Here is a 23288-nt window from a genome sequence, read left to right as displayed (position 1 = left end):
CAGTAAAGGCATGAAAGAGCAGGTTGTGCGAGCTTGGCACACCATTCGTAGAAGAGACAAGAGCCAGTTAGGGAGGAAGACAGGAGCCGTTCATGAATCATATACTCAGTGGGTGATAGATAGAGCTGCTCAAATTGGGATGCCTTACAAGATATCAAGATTTGTATCTGCAATCACTCCAGCACCACCCCTACCTATGACCTTTGACACCGAGAAGGAATACCAAGAGCGTTTAGTTGAGGCGGAACGTGAAGTACAAAAGTGGAAAGGGGAGTATCAGAAAAAGGATCAGGAATATGAGGCTGTGATGGCCCTACTAGAGCAAGAAGCCTATGATAGCCACAAGAAAGATGTGATAATCGCCCAGCTGAAAAAGAGTATCAGAGAGAAAGATGCCGCGCTTGATCAAATTCCCGGGCGGAAGAAGAAGCGCATGGATCTCTTTGATGGGCCGCATTCTGATTTTGAGGAGTAGCTCGGTTCAGAGGCTTGAGAGTCTTTCAGTTTGTTTTGATGTCTTTGTGTAGTTATAAAGTTCATCCCTTGGCTTTGTTGTTAGAAAGGGAATTATCTTGTTTTATTTTGAAAGTTTATCCCTTGGCTTTGTTGTTAGAAAGGGAATTATCTTGTAATCAACTTTGTTTTTTATGATTTGTTTAGGTTGGTATGTTTACAAAACTGCTTTTATAGGTCCTTCAATAAAAATAAAAAAAATATATATATAAAAATTGCATATTTTGGCATATAGCATATCATGCATCATATTGCATTCATAAAAAGTATCAAAATCCAAGTCTCATACTCTCCTCATTTCTGCCTCAGAAAAGCAAAGTGGCCCGGCGTATTCAGTACAAACCCGCTCGCATTCACAACACTCGAGCTCATATCAAGAAAAGGATGTTAGCGGCAGAACAGGAAAACGCTCAGCTCAGAGAGGAACTGGTTAACCTCAAGGGGGAGATGGAAAGAATGGCACTTATGATGGAAACTATGATGGCTGAGAGAGAGCAAGCAGCAATCTCCAATTCAACTCCTGTTGTGGTCGTCACAGCTGCACCTGAGGGTCCTCCGCAACCATCTCCGACTACTACTACAACTATCGGCCTCACCCAGCCTCTGATGACTGATTTTTCTTCTGGTAATATGGCAACTATGGGCAACTCAGGCTTCCGTCCTCTTGGCCCCCAGGGTCCCTTTGCTACTCCTCAATATTCCATGCCTTCAGGCTACCCTTGGGGCATGCCGATTGCAACTAACGGGGTTTTTGGTCCAGGCGCTACTGAAATGCCTTTCGCACAGGGTCAACAGACTTCGGCACATTTCCAGATGAGTCAACCGATTCCTCAAGCTACCATGACTCAAGCAGGTCCTACTGTGCATGTTGGGCCACAACATGAAGAGCAGATTTATCACTCTGACAGTATAATGGGGGATGATAAAGCAATCGATTGGGAAGAAAGGTTCGGTGCTCTAGAGAAGAAGATGAGTAATATGCGGGGAAAGGAAACAGTCGTCCAAAGCATATATGACCTTTGCTTGGTACCAGATGTAAACATACCTCCAAAGTTCAAGATGCCTGTATTTGAGAAGTATCAAGGGGACACGTGTCCACAAAATCATCTAACTATGTATATTAGCAAGATGATAGCTTACAAGAATAATGTTCCCTTACTCATTCACTGCTTCCAGGATAGTTTGACTGGTCCGGCACATACTTGGTTCATGGGGTTGAAAGGAGTCACTACTTTTGAACAGTTGGCTGAGGCCTTCATGCAACAGTACAAATATAATACCTATCTGGCGCCAAGTCGCAAGGAGTTGCAGTCCTTAACCCAGAAAGATAAAGAATCGTTCAAAGAATACGCACAACGCTTCATTCAAAAAGCTGCTCAGATTCGTCCTCCCTTGGATGAGAGGGAACTTTCAGAATTGTTCTATGAAACCCTGAGCCCTTGTTATTCAGAAAAGATGATTGTCTGTGCATCACAGAAGTTCACTGACTTGGTGGAAACAGGAATGCGTATCGAGGAGTGGGCTCGTAAGGGAGCAGCTGTTTCGGGAAGTTTTTCAGGTGGTTCTTCAGGAGTTTCGTCCAGTGGTAATAAGAAATTTGGGAATGGTTACCCAAAGAGGAATGCTCAAGAGGTTGGCATGGTGGCTCATGGAGGACCTCAGCCCGTGTACCCTAATCACCCCTTTGTTGCCAATATCACCCCACAAATGACCGCACCCCAGAACCCAAACTATCAACCACCAAGACCTCAAGGGCCTTCATTATACTATCCCCCACTATATCAACAACCATATAACCCACAACAACTCTCTCAACCACCCTACCATCCTCAACAACCCTACTATCCTCAACAACCATACCAACAAAGGCCATATAACCCCCCACAACAACAACCCCGTCCTCAAGCTCCCTACAACCAGCAAAATCAAAAACAACAATTTGACCCCTTGCCAATGACCTATGGAGCATTGCTCCCTTCTTTACTTGCACAGAATCTGGTCCAAACAATACCACCTCCTCGCATTCCGGACCCTCTCCCACGCTGGTACCGTCCGGACCTTCATTGTATTTACCATCAAGGGGCACCAGGCCATGATGTGGAGCGTTGTTTTGCTCTTAAGAAAGAGGTTCAGAAACTGATAAATAGTAAAGAGTTAACCTTCACCGACCCTGATGCTGTAGCTCAGAACAATCCTCTGCCTACTCATGGGCCTGCTGTTAATATGATTCAAGACGATCAGGAAGAGGCTCGCATTCTCTCTGTAGGTGATATCAAGACTCCTCTGGTACCGATACATGTGAAAATGTGTAAAGCAACTCTCTTCAACCACAATCATGAAGCTTGTGACATATGTTCGATGGATCCTCGTGGATGTATACAAGTCCAGAATGATGTGCAGGGTCTCCTAAATAGAAGAGAACTTGTGGTTACAAGGGAACCCGAGAGCAAGGACGTATGCGTTGTCACTCCGGTATTCAGAGCCAGGAGGCCGCTGGTGATAAACCCTAACAGTACAAAGCCCGTTGGTACTCCCTTGGTAATCTGTGTGCCTAGGCCCACGCCTACTACTGCTCAGAAAGCTGTACCCTACAAGTATGAAGGCACGATTCTAGAGCCCGGAAGTGAGACAACTTCACCTGTTGCTGTGGATAATATCGCAGAGAATAGCCGGATTTTGAGGAGTGGCCGCATCTTTCCTACGGTGGGTCCGAAGAGTGTTAGTGTTCCGGTCGATGAGCCAGTAAAAGAGCGAAACGCCGGTAAAGGTAAAGCTGGGGAGCAGGCCAAAGAGTTTGACTTTGAGGATGCCGATGAAGTCTTGAAGCTGATCAAGAAGAGTGAATACAGGGTGGTGGACCAGCTGTTACAAACTCCTGCGAAGATTTCCATCATGGCCCTGTTATCAAGTTCTGGTGCTCATCGGGATGCCCTGAGGAAAGTACTAGACCAGGCATTTGTGGATTATGATGTAACTCTGGGTCAATTCGAAAGCATTGTGGGGAATGTGACCGTATGTAACAGTCTGACTTTCAGTGATGAAGATCTCCCGGCGGAGGGGAATAAGCATAATCAAGCATTATTCATCTCTGTACTTTGCAGAACGGACTCGTTATCCAACGTCCTGATAGATACCGGCTCTGCACTTAATGTGATGCCCAAGTCAACTTTCGACCAATTGGCGTACTCCGAGGCTCCTTTGAGACTTAGCAAGGTGACAGTGAGGGCCTTCGATGGAACTAGGAGATCGGTGTATGGTGAGGTAGATTTGCCAATTTCGGTCGGCCCACATGAATTTCAGGTTACTTTCCAAGTCATGGAAATCCAGGCTTCTTTCAGCTGTTTGCTCGGCAGACCTTGGATTCATGACGCTGGGGCTGTGACATCTACTCTCCATCAGAAATTGAAGTTTGTAAGTCGTGGAAAGTTGATCACTGTGAGTGGCGAATCGGCCTTTTTAATCAGCAATTTGTCTGCTTTCTCTGTTATCGGTGGTAGTGGTTCAGACGGGCCATCATTCCAAGGATTCTCTGCCGAAGAAAGTGTCGGTAAGATTGAGACTTGTATGGCTTCGTTGAAGGATGCCCGGAGAGTAATTCAGGAAGGCAAAACCGAAGGCTGGGGTCAGCTAGTGGAGTTGCCAGAAAACAAGCGTAAGGAGGGAATTGGTTTCCTTAACAGTAAGCCTGGGATGTTCGACCCTACCAGAGGTTCTTTCCACAGTGCTGGTTTCATTCATGATTCGCCAGAGACTAATGCGATTTTAGATGATGCACCTAGAGGAGTGACACCGGTCTTTGTGACGCTTGGAGGAGTTTGCTGCAACTGGATTGCTGTTGACATTCCTTCTGTGACACCCGGCTCTAAGTAATGTGTTTGTCTTGTCTTTTGTTGTTTTTTTGTTTTTAAGAAAACTCCTTTCGTTCTTCCCAAGGCGAAAGTGAAATCATGTAGGGCTTTGTTTTGCTTCTAGTACTTTTATTACAAATAAAAATCGTCGTTTCTATCACGGCTTTTATTACTTTTTATTTTTTGTTGCTTTTTCTGGAAAAAATGGTAATACAAAAATCCAAAAAAAATCATTCTCTTTTTCTTTTAAATTTCAAAACCAAAGGTCTGCATTTACTCATTAAAATCAATCATGAATCATGTGCAGACTGAACATAAGTGAATCCGTTGAACACAGTGACCCCATGCTTTCTCCCAACTTTGAGGTCCCGGTTTACGAGGCTGTGGCAGAAGAGGATGAGGAGATCCCGAATGAGATCAAATGGATGTTGGAACAAGAAAGGAAGACAATTCAATCTCATCAGGAGGAGATAGAAATCATCAATCTGGGTACTGAGGAAGACAAGAAAGAAATCAAGATTGGGGCATCGTTGGATGTATCTGTCAAGAAAAGAGTAATTGAGCTTATCAGAGAATATGTTGATATATTCGCATGGTCATACAAAGACATGCCGGGTCTAGACCCTGATGTCGTTGAACACAGACTACCTTTGAAGCCTGAGTGTCCTCCGGTAAAGCAGAAATTGAGAAGATCTCATCCTGATATGGCCCTCAAGATCAAAGAGGAAGTGCGAAAGCAAATTGATGCAGGTTTCCTAGTCACATCAGAGTATCCTCAATGGTTGGCCAACATAGTGCCTGTTCCAAAGAAAGATGGTAAAGTCAGAATGTGTGTTGATTATCGGGACTTGAACAAGGCTAGTCCGAAGGATAATTTTCCTTTGCCTCACATTGATGTATTGGTTGATAACACTGCTAAGTGCAAGGTTTTCTCCTTCATGGACGGTTTCTCCGGCTACAATCAGATCAGGATGGCTCCTGAGGATAGAGAAAAGACGTCTTTCATCACGCCCTGGGGTGCTTTCTGTTATGTGGTGATGCCATTTGGTTTGATAAATGCTGGTGCCACTTACAGAGGGTATGACCAAATCTTCATGATATGATCACAAAGAGGTCACGTAGATGATATGATTGTTAAGTCTGGCACAGAAGAAGAACATGTTGAGTATTTGTTGAAGATGTTTCAGCGGTTGAGAAAGTACAAGCTCCGGTTGAATCCTAACAAATGTACGTTCGGTGTTAGATCTGGTAAACTCCTAGGTTTTATCGTCAGTCAAAAGGGTATTGAAGTTGATCCCGACAAGGTCAGAGCCATCAGAGAAATGCCTGTTCCAAAGACAGAGAAGCAAGTAAGAGGTTTTCTTGGTAGACTCAATTATATCTCCAGATTTATCTCTCACATGACCGCCACATGTGGACCAATTTTCAAGTTACTCCGCAAGGATCAAGGGGTGAAGTGGAATGATGATTGTCAGAAGGCTTTTGATCAAATCAAAGAATATCTGTTAGAACCTCCAATTCTTGTTCCTCCAGTTGACGGAAGACCTTTGATCATGTATTTAACAGTACTAGAAGATTCCATGGGCTGTGTTTTGGGTCAACAAGACGAAACCGGAAAGAAAGAGCACGCTATCTACTATTTGAGTAAGAAGTTCACTGATTGTGAGTCCCGATATTCTGTACTTGAGAAAACTTGTTGTGCTTTAACTTGGGCTGCCAAGCGTCTCCGTCATTATATGATTAATCATACAACTTGGTTGATATCCAAGATGGATCCTATCAAGTACATATTTGAGAAGCCAGCTTTAACTGGAAGGATTGCTCGCTGGCAGATGTTATTGTCCGAGTATGATATCGAGTATCGCACTCAGAAAGCAATCAAAGGTAGCATCTTGGCAGAACATTTGGCTCATCAACCAATCGAAGACTATCAACCAATCAAATTCGACTTCCCAGATGAAGAGGTTATGTATCTAAAAGCAAAAGATTGTGACGAACCAGTGTTCGGTGAAGGTCCTGATCCTGAATCCGAATGGGGTTTGATATTTGATGGAGCCGTTAATGTCTATGGTAGTGGAATTGGTGCAGTTCTCATTACCCCTAAGGGTACTCACATCCCTTTTACTGCAAGGATTCGATTTGATTGTACAAACAACATCGCAGAATATGAAGCTTGCATCATGGGTATCGAAGAAGCCATCGACTTGAGGATCAAGAAAATTGTCATCTATGGAGATTCCGCTCTTGTGATTAACCAGATCAAAGGAGAATGGGAAACTCGCCATCCTGGTTTGATTCCCTACAGAGATTATGCGAGACGATTGCTGACTTTCTTCAACAAAGTAGAGTTACATCATGTGCCCCGGGATGAGAATCAAATGGCAGATGCTTTAGCTACTCTATCCTCAATGATCAATGTGAATGGTCACAATACTGTGCCAGTAATCAATGTCCAATTTCTCGACCGACCTGCTTATGTGTTTGTAGCTGAAGCAATTGATGATGACAAGCCATGGTATCATGATATCCAAGTTTTCCTTCAAACTCAAAAGTACCCACCTGGGGCATCCAACAAGGACAAGAAAACATTGAGAAAATTGTCAAGCCGTTTCTTCCTTAACGAAGACGTTTTGTATAAAAGGAACTTTGATGGGGTCCTACTTAGATGTGTGGATAAGCATGAAGCAGAAAAATTGATGTGCGAGATTCATGAAGGCTCTTTCGGAACTCACTCATGTGGGCACGCCATGGCGAAGAAGATATTGAGAGCTGGGTACTACTGGATAACAATGCACGCTGATTGCTACAATCATGCCAAGAGATGCCACAAATGTCAAATCTATGCTGACAAGATTCATATACCACCATCTATGCTCAATGTCATCTCTTCCCCGTGGCCCTTCTCTATGTGGGGCATTGACATGATTGGTCGGATTGAACCAAAGGCTTCCAATGGGCATCGCTTCATATTAGTGGCTATCGATTATTTCACCAAGTGGGTTGAAGCAGCATCTTACGCCAATGTGACCAAGCAGGTAGTGGTCAGATTTATCAAGAACAACCTCATCAGCCGCTACGGTGTTCCCAACAGAATCATCACAGACAATGGCACAAATCTGAATAACAACATGATGAAAGAGTTGTGCGATGACTTCAAGATTCAACATCACAATTCTTCTCCTTACAGACCACAGATGAATGGGGCAGTTGAAGCTGCAAACAAGAACATCAAGAAGATCATACAGAAGATGGTAGTTACTTATAAGGACTGGCATGAAATGTTACCCTACGCTTTGTATGGATACCGTACCTCAGTGCGAACCTCGACAGGGGCAACCCCTTTCTCTTTGGTATATGGTATGGAGGCTGTACTACCTGTAGAGGTTGAGATTCCTTCTTTAAGAGTCTTGATGGAAGCTGAATTGTCTGAAGCTGAATGGTGCCAGAGCAGGTACGACCAGTTGAATTTGATTGAGGAAAAACGTATGGCTGCTTTGTGTCATGGACAGTTATATCAGTCAAGGATGAAACAAGCATTCGATAAAGGAGTCCATCCCCGCGAATTCAAGGAAGGAGATCTTGTGCTCAAATGTATCAAATCCTTTCAACCAGATCCTAGGGGCAAATGGACGCCAAACTATGAAGGTCCCTATGTGGTGAAGAGAGCTTTCTCTGGTGGTGCTTTAATTCTTACAAATATGGATGGAGAGGAGTTACTTCGTCCTGTGAATTCTGATGCAGTCAAGAAATACTTTGTCTAAATATATAAAAGAACAGCTCGGTAGGTCGAAAACCTGAAAGGGCGGCTTAAACCAAAAATGAGCGTCTCGGTGGATCGAAAACCCGAAAGGGCGGTCCAGGCAAAAATTAGAGACAGAAAAAAAAAAAAAAAAAAAAAAAAAAAAAAAAGGGGAAATTATCCTGATAGATCGAAAACCCGCAAGGGTGATCTATGCAAAAATTAAGGATCGAGACAAGTAACTGCATCAGATGAAACATCACTCGCCCGAGACACTTTGACTGTCAGAAGTTCTCTAATGTTGAAGCATCCAAACTGTGGAATTCAAAGTGGTTAAGAAGTATAGCGGTTATTGTGTTCAATGTACCTATCCCATATAATTACCATATTCCAACTCTTTGTAATCTGTGGTGCCATGCCTTTAGCCGGTCACCATTTCTATTAAATCAATTTGAGCATGTGCCCCTTTGTTGGAATTCTTGTTTATTCTATGTGCAAAAAAATCTTTCTTTCGTTTTTAGTATTAGTATTTGAAGCAAAAATTTTGAAAAAAAAACTTTTCTAAAGATTTTATGTTTTCTTTCTAAAAAAAAAAAAAAAAAAAAAAAAAAAAAAAACAAAAAATGACAAACATATTATCTTTAAAAACATGTATCACATAAGTATGTGTCAACAGTTGGTCCGAAACAAGCAGGTTCAACAAAGAAGAAATAGTCATTGCAAAAAAAAAAAAAAAAAAAAAAAGCGCCCTGGTGGATCGAAAACCCGAAAGGGCGGTCCAGGTAAAAATTAGGGGCATACAAAAAGAGAAAAAGAAAAATGTCTCCCCGGTGGATTGAAAATCCGAAAGGACGATCCAGGTAAAAGTTAGGGATTTCAAAAAAAAAAAAGAATAAATACAAAAAGCAATGACTATTCAGACAAGACAGTACGGTGTTGCATTGGTGAAATGGCGACTTATACCACAGTTTGTGAAGACTTACCTCAGCAGTATGTTTAAGGGCTGTACCCTAACAATGGTTGATTCATCCCCCGTGACTTTATCCCCATTGAAGGCTTTGAGTGTTCGTACAGTGATGCCGGGCCATTCTCCTCGTAGACCTGCCCAGTCCTGTCTCAACAATCTTACCATTACACCATCATATGAGTCTCATACATATTCATTCATTCATGCATACATAGCACGCATATAAACATCATCCATACATAGTTTCATTTTTTACCCAATATTTTGCTTCATTATCCTCAAAATGGGTCTAAACTCAGGTATGTTATAAAACCAATCATGTTTCAAAGTGGCAGGTCTCGCCAGTAACCAGTCTATACAATTGCCCCATCGTCTTCAGACAATTTCATTGTTCCCCTCAGGTGTATCTTTGTCAAGTTAATCCCCACTCATATCAAGCTTTACAATGTCTTTAATTTAGCCACTCGTCGGCCCATCATGTCTTTAATTTCGCCACTCGTCGGCCCGTCATGTCTTTACTTTAGCCACTCGTCGGCCCGTCTTGTCTTTACTTTAGCCACTCGTCGGCCCGTCATGTCTTTACTTTAGCCGCTCGTCGGCCCGTCTTGTCTTTACCTTAGCCACTCGTCGGCCCGTCATGTCTTTAATTTCGCCACTCGTCGGCCCGTCATGTCTTTAATTTAGCCACTCGTCGGCCCGTCATGTCTTTACGTTCGCCACTCGTCGGCCAATCATGTCTTTACTTTCGCCTTGAAACAATGTTATTAAACATCATCATTTATACTCCAGTCGTTTCAAGGTACCTCACAACAATCGTAAGCATTACCTATCATTTCTTTCCCCAGTGATACCTATCCATTTGTCTCCCAGTCAGTCTTTGCATCATCTTTACCTTCATGCTTATATCATATTCAGTCATATTATCACATTCATCAGCATCACATCTCTGGCGTTTCAAATGGTCCAAAATTGGCGTTTTTATATATTTAAGTCTCTCCGACCCTTTGGTTTAAAAAGTTCTCTTTTAAAACCTTTGTGACGAAGAAACTTAAATAGGGGCATCTGTCATACCCCAATTTTGGACCGTTTAAAATCTCTTGTCCGTATTTTAAAATGGTTCACGTTCCCTTTTTATTCGTTTTTTTTACCATTTAAAATTCGGGTTTCTTGTCTTTAGTCATTCAAAAAGTTTTTATTTTTACATTTAAATCAACGTTCGCATTTCACAACAATTAAAACCGTCTCACTTTCATTTTTATGACGCATTTTTGTTATATAGTCTTTTAGTCGTAACGATCACGTCAAAAAAAGAGAAGGCCTAATCGCATTTTAAAAGGCGCTTTTTTATTAATCTTTTCAAACAAAATTTCGGCAGGGAGGATACTTTGAAGTACCTCATGTCGGATTCCGAAGGGACTTTTTATTTTTTTTTCTTTCTTTTTTTTTTTTTTAAGCTAGTTTTGTTTTTTATTATTTATTTTCTTTATTTTTATAAAAGTCACTCACGTGACTTCTTTTCTTTCCTTCTCTTTTCTTTTCTTTTTATTTTTTTATTTTATTTTATTTTATTCATTTTGTTTTTTATTTATTTATTTATTTATCTGTCAAATCTTTTTCCCCAAGTCTCAGCTGCAGGGGTATTTTTGTCATTTGTTTGTACCAGAGCCAACCCTAATTTGTCACTATAAAAGCCTGTCAATCATTGGGAAATGGGCCAGAGAAAAAATCACTGTTCACAGAAAAATCAGCAACCACACATTTTTTCCAATCAAGTCACAAACACAATTTCCTTCTCTCTCTCCTCTTTACCAGATCAAACACAAAAATCATAAGAACAAATATGAATATCACCAACATTCACCAACAACATTCATGAACATTTGTTAACATAAACAGCACAAATTCACAAAACCAACTCAAATCAACACATAACAAAACAAAGCAAACCGAACCGGAGCAAAAGGGGCGCGCCGGAACCGAATCGGAGAGAGAGCAGATCCAAACTTGGAATCTGCGTGAGGTCGCGAAGAAGAAGGAGGAGAACCGGACCGGATTCAAACAAAGAGAGGGAGATCGGAAAAAGAGGTAATGGTTTTGTGTTTTGTATGAAGTTTTTTTTGAAACTAAATTTGTAGATCTAGCTCAAATTTCTCTACCCTTTTTAAAACTAATACCGGATTCGAGTAGAGGAAGGGAAGAGGAGTGGTTTGATGTAAAAAAATTCGAAAAAAAGCAAAAAAAAAAAACTCCGGCGCGGCGGCGCTCCGGCCGACCACCGCGCCGGAGCAGCTCCGGCCGCCCCTCCCCCACCTTCTTCTCCGGCGAGATTCCTAGAGAGAAGTGGGAGCTTCTCTCTCTAGGTTTTTTAGAAAGAGTTTTTTTTGTGAATTGTGTTATGTTTTTTTTGTTAGAACTCTTTTATAATGCTTTCTTTTTTGTTGGATCTTGTGCACGTGCGCATACTGCAATTCAGTGCTCCATCGCGTTACAGCCCTTGGATCTGGATCATTCCTTGATCTGAGGGCTCCTGTGTATCTTGATTTTGGATCAGGTGGATTTTTTTCTGCGTGAGTATGGTGTGGTTTCTGTTTGGACCATCAGATCGTTGATCTGACGGTCACTGTGTTTTCAGTATAATCCCTTTGTTTCTATGTTGTTTTTGTGACCCTTGGATCGTTGGATCCAATGGCTATGATGAATCCAGGGGTTTGAACTTGGACCATTGATTTAATCCAATGGTCCAGAATTAATCCTGCTGAGCCATTTGTTTATTATTTTTATTTGTTATTGTTTTTACTTTTTAAATGCTGTTTTTTATTCTTTTTGACATTTTTATGTTTAGAAAAAATTCCAAAAAATGTTTTTCTCACTATTTTTTATTTTCTATCATTGTTAAAAATCCATCCTATTTTTTCCTTTTAATTTGTTTTTTTATTATTTCTCATATGATGATCTTAAATTTTTTATTATCTTAATTCTTGCTTATTATTTCTTATGTCTCATTCATCATAATATTTCTTGTGATTACTAACTATTTAATTTTTGTTTTGAATCATAGCATGCACATTTAATTATATCATTTTATTTTGTCATGGATTTAGTATGTATAAATAGGGAATTGATGTAATTTTATTTCTTGCATTTTATTTTGGCATAAAGGCCTTAGGGTTGTATTTAGGAATTGATGTAATAATGTAGGTAACACAAGCACCGACACATGCACCGACACTACCACATTTTATTTACCGCTTTCCGTTAGTTTTTTACGACGTTACGTTAGTTTTCACCGTTAGTTTAGAAAAATCATTTTTCACAAAAAAAATCAAATATGTCAAATTCAAAAAAAATATTTTTTTCTTAGCAACATTTTCCCTTTATTTTCTTAATCAAATTTTTAATCAATTTTAATTCAACTTCAATCATTTTCAAAATTTAAAATCAATCAACCTCACTCATTTCTTTTATCTCATGCCTTGAGGCCTCTTTCTCTTCTTAAAACCATTTTCAAAAAATCTTAAAATCAACCTAACCCACCAAAGAAATTTTTGAGTGGAACTACGTCGGTTTTGATCCCTTTCCCAAAAGGGTACGTAGGCAGAGGACTTGTCCTTCCAAATCAAATAAAAATAACCATAAACATACCTCTTCTCCCTCCATTCTTTCGCTTAGACATTAGGCAATAATTTTTCAAATAAACAAGTAGTTTAGCACAAAATAATCTAGGTAAGAGGTTCCTATGGAATACCATAGACGCTTAGGATGCTAGCACCTTCCCTTCGCGTAACCAACCCCCGAATCCAAAGTCTCGATAAGGGTTTTTTTACTCATTTTTTCCCTTCCCAAGAATAAAAATCGAGAGTTCAAAGATTGACGATTCAAATCAATCAATGGTTTGATATCCGAAAATCGCGAGCACAATAGTAATTGGTGCATATATTTGAAACAGGGCAAGACAGTTACGACGGTTACAACTATTTCACTGCTACGAAATTTCAGATAAAGGATTGGGTGAATTTGTGAAGAGGTTTTCACTATTAGAAGAACTTGTAATTTGTCACTGTAGCTGCAGCCTATCTAAGGATTTCCTTGAACTTATTGGTCGATGTTGCCCTCTTTTGAAGTCACTAAATCTTGAGAGGTTGTCTTCCTTGAGATTTTATGGCAAGCGAGATGAAGCACTTGCTTTTGCGAAAACAATGACTGGGTTACGCCATCTTAAACTGAATGGAATTTATGTTAACTATGTTGGATTTCTTGCTATTCTTGACGGCTGCCATCATCTTGAATCTTTTGATCTGCAAAGTCCCACATCTCTTGTTGGCAAGTGTAATGAAGCATTAGCAATTGCAAAAACAATATCTGGTTTACGCCATCTTAAATTGAATGGAATTAATTTCTCTTAACTATGTTGGATTGCTTGCTATTCTTGACCGCTGCCCTCTTCTTGAATCTCTTGATCTGCAAAGTTCCAGGTATTATTATTCCAAATCCAATCCAAGTTTACTTAAATGGTGCTGCGAGCAAATTAAAGATTTCCGACCTCCAATTCTCTATGATTCTGATTTAGCTATAAGGACATTTTTGTTAAGATATATATGCTAATTATGATTGGCAGTATTAGATAAATATTGATTATGATTATGATTGATGTCTTGGCATGATTTCTTCTCAAATGTTGATGATGTTGCTTTGAAGTATTTGTGTTGCCTGCATCTGAAAGTGTATTTGAATTTCTCAAGAACCTAGTATGCAAGCTCAAGGTTTGCATGTTTTATTAATAAGATTATCTTTATTATTTTTATTCTTGAATGATTTGTGGTTTTTGATATCACACCTGTCTGAAAAAACAATTCCTTATTGTTACAAAGTTTTCCAGTTACAAATTCCGAAGTTTAAGCTACAAAAATGAAATTGATTTGCTAAATAGACATATTAATTAGTAATTCAAAAACTAAATTCACAGATTTTTTTCATGATTAATCATGAACAACAAAGAAATATGTTGAAGATTAACAATTTCAAACTACAGGGAACTTTTTATGAAAGTAGAGACTCAATGTTGTTGTTCTTCTTACTAGCATTTTCTCTTATCGTAGTATAAGTAGGCATATTTGTGTGGAATAAAAGTGTTTGCACGAAGAACCTGTAAATTTTTAATATCTCTATAAGATAAAGGATAACTTGATTGATAGAACATCAAGAACATTGTTGCAGGAGTTGTTATATCCTATACTTAAATTGGTTCCCTAGATGCAATAGGTAATGGCTAAACAAATAAATTTTTTTAATTGAATTAATTGGTATACACCATCATGTGTATAAACATTTACTACACTGTATCAAGCATGGGGCTTTGAGGCTTTGACAAGTTCAAAACAGAATTGATATGTAGTAAAAAGAAAAATAATTATAAAACAATATAGAGTTATAGACTTCTTAAACATAAATCAAATTAGGAGTAATTCAACCATAGTTTTAAAAACTGGCTCGGACCGGCCGGTCGAACCGGTCCGACCGTGAACCAGTGTGTAGTCCGGTTCGAGGCTAATATCAGATCGGCCGTGTTATTAAACCGGTCAAAACCGGTCAAACTCGCTAAAAACCAGTGACTCGGCCGGTTTTCTGAGTTAATCCGGTTTAATAAATATTTTATGTTTAATGCTCGGATTAATGCTCCATTATGCCTGCTTTAATATTAATTAATGCTAATTAATGACTTATTTAATTCCGATTATGATTCAACGGCCTTGACATTTTAATGTTAAGAAAAAATTTCGAATTTAAAAAAACTGGCCCAATTGAAATTGAACCGCAAACATTATGAACATCATAAGAAAATTAACCACTGCAACAACTAATTGATGATGTTAACAACTATAATTTATTATATATATTTAAGTATAACACATCTTTTATAAAAATTGAAGGAACGCATAGTTTTTTCTTTCTTTCAAGAAGAACACATCATTACTCCCTCCGTCCCTCAATAAATGACCTAGTTGACTCTGACACAAGTACCAATGCATATGTTTTATCTTAGATATCTTCAATTTTCTACTAAAAAAAATTATAAAAATTTAATATTTTAAAAATATTCATCGAGACGAATCCAACAACATCTTACATGATATTATTTATCTTTGTGAATTAGTAGAAAAGTATGGTCAAAGTATCTCAAGTCAATAATGTATATTGTCAACTAGATCATTTATTAAGGGACGGAGGGAGTATTAAATATAATATATCAATAATACCAATAATATACATATCATCTCTCCCCTAAAAAGAATATACATGTCATATGTTTTTGTAGAAAATCTATGTACTATGTTAATATTAATTGATTTGCATCTATTTGTTGTCAACAAAATATAGTTATACTCTTTTAGTTTTTAAGTCACCGGTTCAATTCGATTTAATCTAGTTAAATAGCTATAAAAATTTAATCTTAAGACCGAGTCATCTAACTGAGTTATCCGGTTTAATCCGATTCAGTCATGCGGTTCAACTAGTGACTCAGTGGTTCAACCATTAACCCAATGACCCAATACCCCTGCCGAATCGATGACCGAGCCGAGTTTTAAAACTATGAATTCAACCATTAAAACATAGATAATCCGATACTTAATTAATGAAAGCATTCCAAGCAAACCACATATGATTACAAAATTCTGAGGGAAAATAATCATACTACTAAAGAGGAAAACCATTAGCTAGGCTTCGGATGACATCAACGAAATTCCAATAAAACATTAGGTTATTTTCAAGGATCATCATCCTAATCTTCAGTTTGATACTATGAGATATAATCACATACGAATAAATCGATTATGGACCGCTTGTTTCAGCATCATTATCATTAAATATCAAAATCACAGTCCTCATACCAAGACCAATTAGAATTTATACTTCCAACATCCCAATAAGAATCATAGTCTGAAGAATCACAATCTTGTGTTGGAGGTACAAAAAAATTAATTTGTTCACGGCACCTTTTCTCTAAACTTTGGCTATAATAATAAGCATAACATCCTCCCAAGTCAAAAGACTCAAGAAGATGACATCCATCAAGAATAGCTTGAATACCATCATCACCAGGCATATCTCCAGATATTTTAAGATGAAGTAATCTTGGCATTGTTTTGGCAATAGCAAATGAGCACACATCTTGCCCGATGTAGTCCGAAGGCAGCAAACTGTATTTTAGTGATTTCAAAAGAGGGCAGCATCGGCCAACAACTTCAAGAGAATCATTAGACAATTGAAGGTTATGAGAAAGCTCAATCTCCTCTAATTGTGACAGTTTCTTTACAGCTTCAATAAAACCTCTTTCCGAGAGTCTAGCACAATTTGCAAGCCGCAAGCATCGCAGGTGACACGCACTGTAAAATAACACCTATTAATAAATGTTTGACAATTGAAATAAGATAGATATAGAGTATAGTCGCAATACATTAAGAAACAAGACCTCTTAAAAAATCATATAACTTATTTCCAAAAAAATAAATAAATCATATATCACACGAGAGGAAGAAATGAGGTCCTTAGAGAAATACCAATTATCAACTATATATTTAAGAAGATCATCGGTTCCTATTTCCTCAATATTAATATCTTCTACTTGACCACAACTTCTCTCAACTGCATTGCAAAAAATCTTCACCAAATTATCCCCATAGTTGTAGCGAGCATAGTATGTCACATACATCATTAAATGAATAAAACTACTCCCTCCGTCTTTAAATATAAGCAAAATTGACTTTTTAGGTTCATTCATTTAATGATGTATGTCACATACATCATTAAATGAATGAACCTAAAAAGTCAATTTTGCTTATATTTAAACATGGAGGGAGTATTATTTGCCTCAATTCCCAAGCATTGTGGGATTTTAAGCCTTTAATTTGATTGAAAGTTTGGAGGGGGCCGGAAGTCAGAGTTTTGGATGGTGCAAAATATAAGAGAAAAATGATAAATCTTTCGTGTTTTTTCAAATAGTAAAATGGTAAATTGACGCTTATGATCAATATATTTTTAATTTTAAGAAAAAAATTAAATTAAATTAGATTAATTCATATAAATCTTCAAAAAAAAAACTATCTAAGCCTTTCTCCTTTCTTTTTTTATAAAGTTCTCCCCTCCTTTTCCCTCTAAACTCTCAAACAAAGTTTAAAGTAAACATAAACATTTGTCCCTGAGTCTACGCTTATTGAGAATTCGTGGGTCTGCTACTACGTATTTAGGGATGGCAAAGCGGACCGACCTATCCCATTTAGGCCCTTCTCGTCTAATCCCGCTTAAACGGGATGAGACGAGCCGAATCAAATTAGGATTTTTCTCTTCTCACTTTTAAAATTGTTTATTCACACCTTAAAATTACGTTACTAACCTCAGACTGTCGCTCGCTACCTGCGATAGTTAATTGTGGTTGGCCCAACGACAGTCAAGTGTCCTTGCAATATTTTTTCTTTTGAAAGACATAAACTATCAGCTCACATTTCATACACATATTTTTATCCCTTTTCAATTGAAAAAAACACAAAAGTGTGAATTTTTGGTAAAAAAAATATTGGTCTTGATTCACATATTTTTATCCCTCTTCTATAAGGTTTCTACACTCATCAAACGTCAACAAACATGTAATGCATCATCTAACTCAATTGTCTTGATTCATTTCTTTGTGATTTTTACATTATGCTGACAACCTATACTCAACAACAGTTAACTGACGTTGGGTAACAGCGGTTGTTAATTATCTCTGGGCCATCGGTAGTTAAGTGCCGCTGGGACCCATTTTAAATTTTGGTGCCCTTTTTCCTTTTGTTTTGCATTGAACCATTAGATAAGTTATTAATAATTTTTTTTCTCTGGAATATTTTATTCTTTGTTCATAGTTATGGTTGAAAATGCGGTAGATGATGTTGTTAAGTCCAAACCGCCCCTTTTGTTGAAATTTTGAATGATACTTTCGTTGATGTCAAACATGTCATTGAAGCATCCGTTGAAGTGAAACCTTCAGGTGTTTCCAAGCTTAGTGACAATGAAGTAAACATCGCTTTTTTTTTTTCCACCAAGGATAAATGGCAAGTCTGAGATGATATGCTTAATTGGGTTCGTCCAAAAGCGAAATTTTTTTAGGAGATATACATGCAATACATGCTTATAAAGTGGGGGGAAAAATCGATGTATATGCTTTATAATTTTTTTTTTTGGAGAGAAATGCTTTACAAAATTTTATTAACCAACACTACAAGAAACATTACATTTTATCAGGAATTTTGACAGGGGCATGAAACCCCTGGGAAATATCCCACGGCCTAAGCCAAGGTAAATCCCTCGGAAATGGACATTGGGGAATCCGGGACCACATGCATTTTGACAGGGGTTAACCCCTCTCAAATAACCACACGCCCTGGCTTAATTTGAGCGGGAAAATGAATTCAAATTTAGCTGACAGGAACAGTAGTTGCAGGAGGTGTGCAGAGCAAAAAACCAGGACTTATAACACGGTCTGCCCCTCGCATAGCATAAAGCAGTAGAGAATCTCTGCATTTGGCAGTAGTTAGTTATCTAATCAACTGCACAAAAGCTGTACAGATTTGACATGACAGGGGTAAACCCCTCGGTTTTGCCGTGGCATTTTTTCTGCCTATATATTCCTCTACCGTGTGCATTACTAGCTGTTTGAGACTAAGAAAAAATTTACTCCTCTATTTCATCTATACATACTCTTAAACAACAATACACTTCTCTACTTTTGGTAAATTTCTCTTCACTTATTATATTTTTCTGTTTTTATATTTTACTACTTATTAACATAAAAAAATTCAAGTTGCTGTGTTCAAGTTTTTTGCCTCCTCCTATATATCAAGCTTCAACAAGTTAGTAATTTTTTACTTCTAAATACTTCTAAATTTATTAGTAGTTTAAAATATATGATGTTATAATTTTTGCAAGATCTGTTTTTAATTTGTTAAAATATATTTTGATTTTTTTTTTATAGAAGAAATTATTGTTTTGTTAATAAAACTGTTAAGGAAAATAAATTTTAAAATCTGTATAACAAAACTGTTTTTCAAAATCAGTTTAAATTTTTGTGATAAAATCTGTTTGTTTAAAATGTGTTTGTTAAAAATCTATTTTTTTTTATTTTTAATTTTTCTAATTTTAAAAACTGGTTTTAAAATAAAAATACTTCAGAAAAATAATATACTAAAAGGTTTATTGTTGGAAAACAGTTTTTTAAAATAGTGTATTAAAAATCAGATTTAAAAAAAAAATTAAAACTATGCTAAAATCTGTTATTATATTTTATCAATTTATAAAATAAAACAATATAATATAATAATGCCTATTGTTTAAAAAGGAGGGACTCAAAAATAGTATAGTACAATAAAGTTGTTTATTTAAATTAAAACTATGTTAGAATTATTTTTGTTAAATTAAAATCTGTTTTTTAATAAACTAAAAAGAGTTTTCTAATAAAAAGTAATAATAAAAAAGTAATATACTAACAAGCCCTTTTATTTGAACCAATTAATTGTATTTGAAAAACAAATTTTAAAAAAAAAAATCAATTTTTTAATTAATTTAAATACGTTTTATTAATTAAAATTAGTTATAGAATATTTAATTAATTAATAAAAATTCGGTTTTATAAATAACATTTTTTAAAAAATAGAATATACCATTTGCCAGGGGTTAAACCCCTCGCAAGTCCCTAGATTTTGCTGATCTGATTTGACCTTCCATCAGTCAATCAGTGCGTCAGTCAGAGCAGACTGCACAACAGAAAAAAGTGAGGGAATATGCCAAGGCTTATGACAGGGACAAAACCAGACCATATACCAGGGGTGTAACCCCTGACAAAATGTTTGCGACGAGCGCTTTTGCCAGTACTTCCGCCCCTGGTAAATTCCCTCGCAAACGTCCCTTTTCCCAGGGATTCTGTCCTTTTCTCAGGGAGTTTGCCCCTGGCAAAAGGTAATGTTCTCTTGTAGTGCAATTACCCTTTTAAAAAATATGTTTATTAGCCATTTTAAATATGTCAAATATTTTATTTAAAGAAGATGGTCGAAGAACACCTTAACTTATGTCATTCTCGTAGAGTCAGCACAAAGAAGGGTAATAGAGACTTTGGTGTTTGTTATCCTAATTCTGATATCGAATATGGCAAAAGACGTATTCTTCAAGATGCCTGGTGGCACAGCATAATATTGATTGATAAGTCAAAAGAACAAAGCCCAGCATGCTAGATATTAGACAGTTGCTCTCTCACATCCATTGTTTTCTAAAAACACATGAAAATGATAAAAAAAAAATCTAGTTATTATAAGTAAGAAACCGACGATAGTTAACTACCGTTAGATTTTTTATCATTTCCATGTGTTTCTAGGAAACAAGTGTCTAACTATCATGCATCTACAACCTTATTAAATAAATAGTCATTGTTTTCGACTAAACTAATGGATTTCTTAGATATCCATCCAAATTTCAATTGATGAGATTATATGGGTGTGACCCTATAATATATGGCGTTATTTGCAAGTAATGTTATAAATAATTCATATTACTCGTTTTCTAATTCTTCACATAAATAATTCTTGGTCCACTAAAAAAAATTGGTTGTAATTCTTGCAATGTTAATGAAAATTAATTTGCGAAATATATCCATCGTGGTCTCTTTTTTTCTTAATCTAACCTTTTCATTCAGGATTCATACATCTTGATATAGTAGTTTGGTAAGTACTAGTTGGATATGTTTGAATCATTAAAGAGATCAAAGAGAAAGAATTAGCAATTTAAAATTACCAAATTAATTAGCAGAACTATTGCTTATCTTCTCTGGTTCTTCCTTAAAATTAATAACATAACTGTAATAATAATCAACAAAACCTTACCACATCCAAGGTAAATCATAAACTAATACATTACCAGGCTTTCACATCTTCAACAAAATTGTATTAAAATAAAAATTATGAGTTGAGCCAACAATCCAAGTTTTCACCAAACGAGAGCTGTTGGCCAAACTACATATAATAACAAAAACACTTTACCCAGATAAAGGAAGGTTAACATATATTAAAAAACTTAAACATGACCAGCACCAAGAAACACCAACAATCTTTTCAACAACGAAAACTAAAAATCCAAATCATCAGAAAAATCCAAATCATCCGATAAATCCAAATCATCCGGACCCAAATGAGAAAAATCGTAACCTTCAAACAAATCAGAACAAATCCGATGCAACTGTAAACTAACCAAAAAAGGATCATCGCAAGTGTTATTTGACACATCCATAAAATCAGTTGGAAGACACAAGTTCTTAACCTGCTGCTTACATCTTTTCCCTATGCTTCCACTCAAATCAAGATGAAAACATCCACGTAGATCAAGTGATTCAAGAAGAGGACAACCGTCCAGAATTGCCAACAATCCATCATTCGTAAGGTTGTTATTCAACAACTTAAGATGGCGCAATCCAGACATTGTTCGTGCTACATCAAAGGCTTGTTGATCACATGTCTGACGAGCATCAAAAGAACCATAATGAAGAATCAACGATTTTAACAGAGGGCAATGTTGACCAATAATATCAAAAGAAACTCTATAGAGGAAGTGGCAATTAGAAATAACAAGCTCCTCTAACAGTGGAAGTTTCTTCACAGCTTCACAAAATCCTTCTTTAGAAGTTGATCGAAGGCATTCTTCAATCTTTAAGCATCTTAAATTACTTGCTCTGTAAAAAAATAAATCAGATCCTAAATAAGATAAAATAAAATATATAATAGTAACGCTGGAAACGAACAAATACCTATCAGCTACATATTTGAGGAGATCATCGGATCCAAAATACTTGATATAGATGTCTTCAAGCAGACCACAGCTTTTGTCAACAGCATAGCAACAAATCTTTAACAAATTAGATGAATCACAACGTAACATGTGGATATCGCTCATGTGAATGGTGCGCCACATGCGAGAGTCTTTGCAAATGTTCCACCAATAAGGACACACATTTCGTGCAGTCGTCAGGATTTCGAAGGAGTCAAGCCTTGGGAGTATGTTGGTTGTAAGGTCTCTTGGAAGTTCAAGCCAATTTGGCTTTGGTGTGCTCTCAACTTCCATTTCCATTACTGGCTTGGAAGATGACGCCATTGTATAATGTTAATAATGATTTAGTTGGTGTGATATATATATATATATATATATATATATATATATATATATATATATATATATATATAACACATTTATCAATGGCTTTCAAGTTCAAGCACTGAGGAGAAGAAGGGCCACACGGTTTCTAGTCTAGTAGTAAAGGTGGTGTAAATGTAGAGCCCATTTGGCTGCCCAAGTAAAGCTTTGGAAATAGGAGTAGGCGCAACTTGCTTGAAAATACAAGAGGTATGATGATTATCTCGATTTTCTGGTCTTAAATTTAATTTTAATTATTAAATATGACTATAAACTAAATGCTTATTTTCAAAATACTACTCCTTCCGTCCCTTAATAAGTGACACAGTTGACCCAATTACGCATACCAATGCGTAATTTTGAGTTTAAATATCTTGAATAATATATTGGAAAAAATTATGAAAATTTGATATTTTGAAAATACTCATCGAGACGAATCCAACGACATCTTATATGATATTATTTATCTTTATATATTAGTGGAAAAATAGGATCAAAGTAAGTTAGGTCAAAATTGCACATTTTCAAACAGATCATTTATTGCGGGACGGAGGGAGTATTAACAAAAAATGTATCAAAGAGCAATATTGCGGTTAGTGAAGAAATATTGAAGTCAGAAGAATCATTGAATTTGTCATGGTCAATACAACCATTATCTCATATACCATCCGGTTCTAATATAAGCAAAAATTCATTTTTTAGATGCATTCAATTAATGATATATGTGGTCTTTATACCCTCCGGTCACTAATATAAGCAAAAATTCACTTTTTAAATACATTTAATTAATGATGTATGTGGTCTTTATTATATGTCACATATATCAATAATTGAATGCATCTAAAAAGTGGATTTTTGATTATATTAGTGACCGGAGGGTGTAAGTAGGTATGGGAATAGGCAAGTTCAGGCCGGCCTAGCCTACGATAGGTCAGGTCAAGTCAGACTTTTTTGTTTAAATAGAGATGACCTAAGCATTTTTAGAAGTCTATTTAGCTTAAAAGGACCGGTCACAGACCAT

The 23288-nt window shown here is 36.9% G+C and overlaps 3 protein-coding genes across 3 annotated transcripts; 1 reads left to right on the top strand and 2 right to left on the bottom strand.

The window, feature by feature from the left end:
* Positions 1-897: 897 nt before the first annotated feature.
* On the top strand, positions 898-13470 carry LOC112420084 (uncharacterized). Its single transcript, XM_039832059.1, has 6 exons — positions 898-4379; positions 4669-5032; positions 5078-5439; positions 5605-7356; positions 7453-7812; positions 13131-13470. The coding sequence occupies exons 1-6, from the start codon at positions 898-900 to the stop codon at positions 13468-13470; spliced, it is 6660 nt and encodes a 2219-aa protein (XP_039687993.1).
* Positions 13471-15926: 2456 nt separating this feature from the next.
* Positions 15927-16775, bottom strand: LOC25489231 (putative F-box/LRR-repeat protein 23). The gene is made up of 2 exons (XM_013605125.1): positions 16624-16775; positions 15927-16449 (listed from the first exon to the last, which is right to left on the bottom strand). The coding sequence occupies exons 1-2, from the start codon at positions 16773-16775 to the stop codon at positions 15927-15929; spliced, it is 675 nt and encodes a 224-aa protein (XP_013460579.1).
* Positions 16776-21015: 4240 nt separating this feature from the next.
* On the bottom strand, positions 21016-22242 carry LOC25489229 (putative F-box/LRR-repeat protein 23). The gene is made up of 2 exons (XM_013605123.3): positions 21885-22242; positions 21016-21809 (listed from the first exon to the last, which is right to left on the bottom strand). The coding sequence occupies exons 1-2, from the start codon at positions 22226-22228 to the stop codon at positions 21209-21211; spliced, it is 945 nt and encodes a 314-aa protein (XP_013460577.1). The 5' UTR covers positions 22229-22242; the 3' UTR covers positions 21016-21208.
* Positions 22243-23288: the final 1046 nt, after the last annotated feature.

Source organism: Medicago truncatula, chromosome 3 (assembly GCF_003473485.1).
Source record: "Medicago truncatula cultivar Jemalong A17 chromosome 3, MtrunA17r5.0-ANR, whole genome shotgun sequence".
NCBI classification, from domain to species: Eukaryota; Viridiplantae; Streptophyta; class Magnoliopsida; order Fabales; family Fabaceae; genus Medicago; species Medicago truncatula.
Note: the sequence above shows the minus strand (reverse complement) of the source record. Positions and strands in the feature narration are given on the sequence as shown.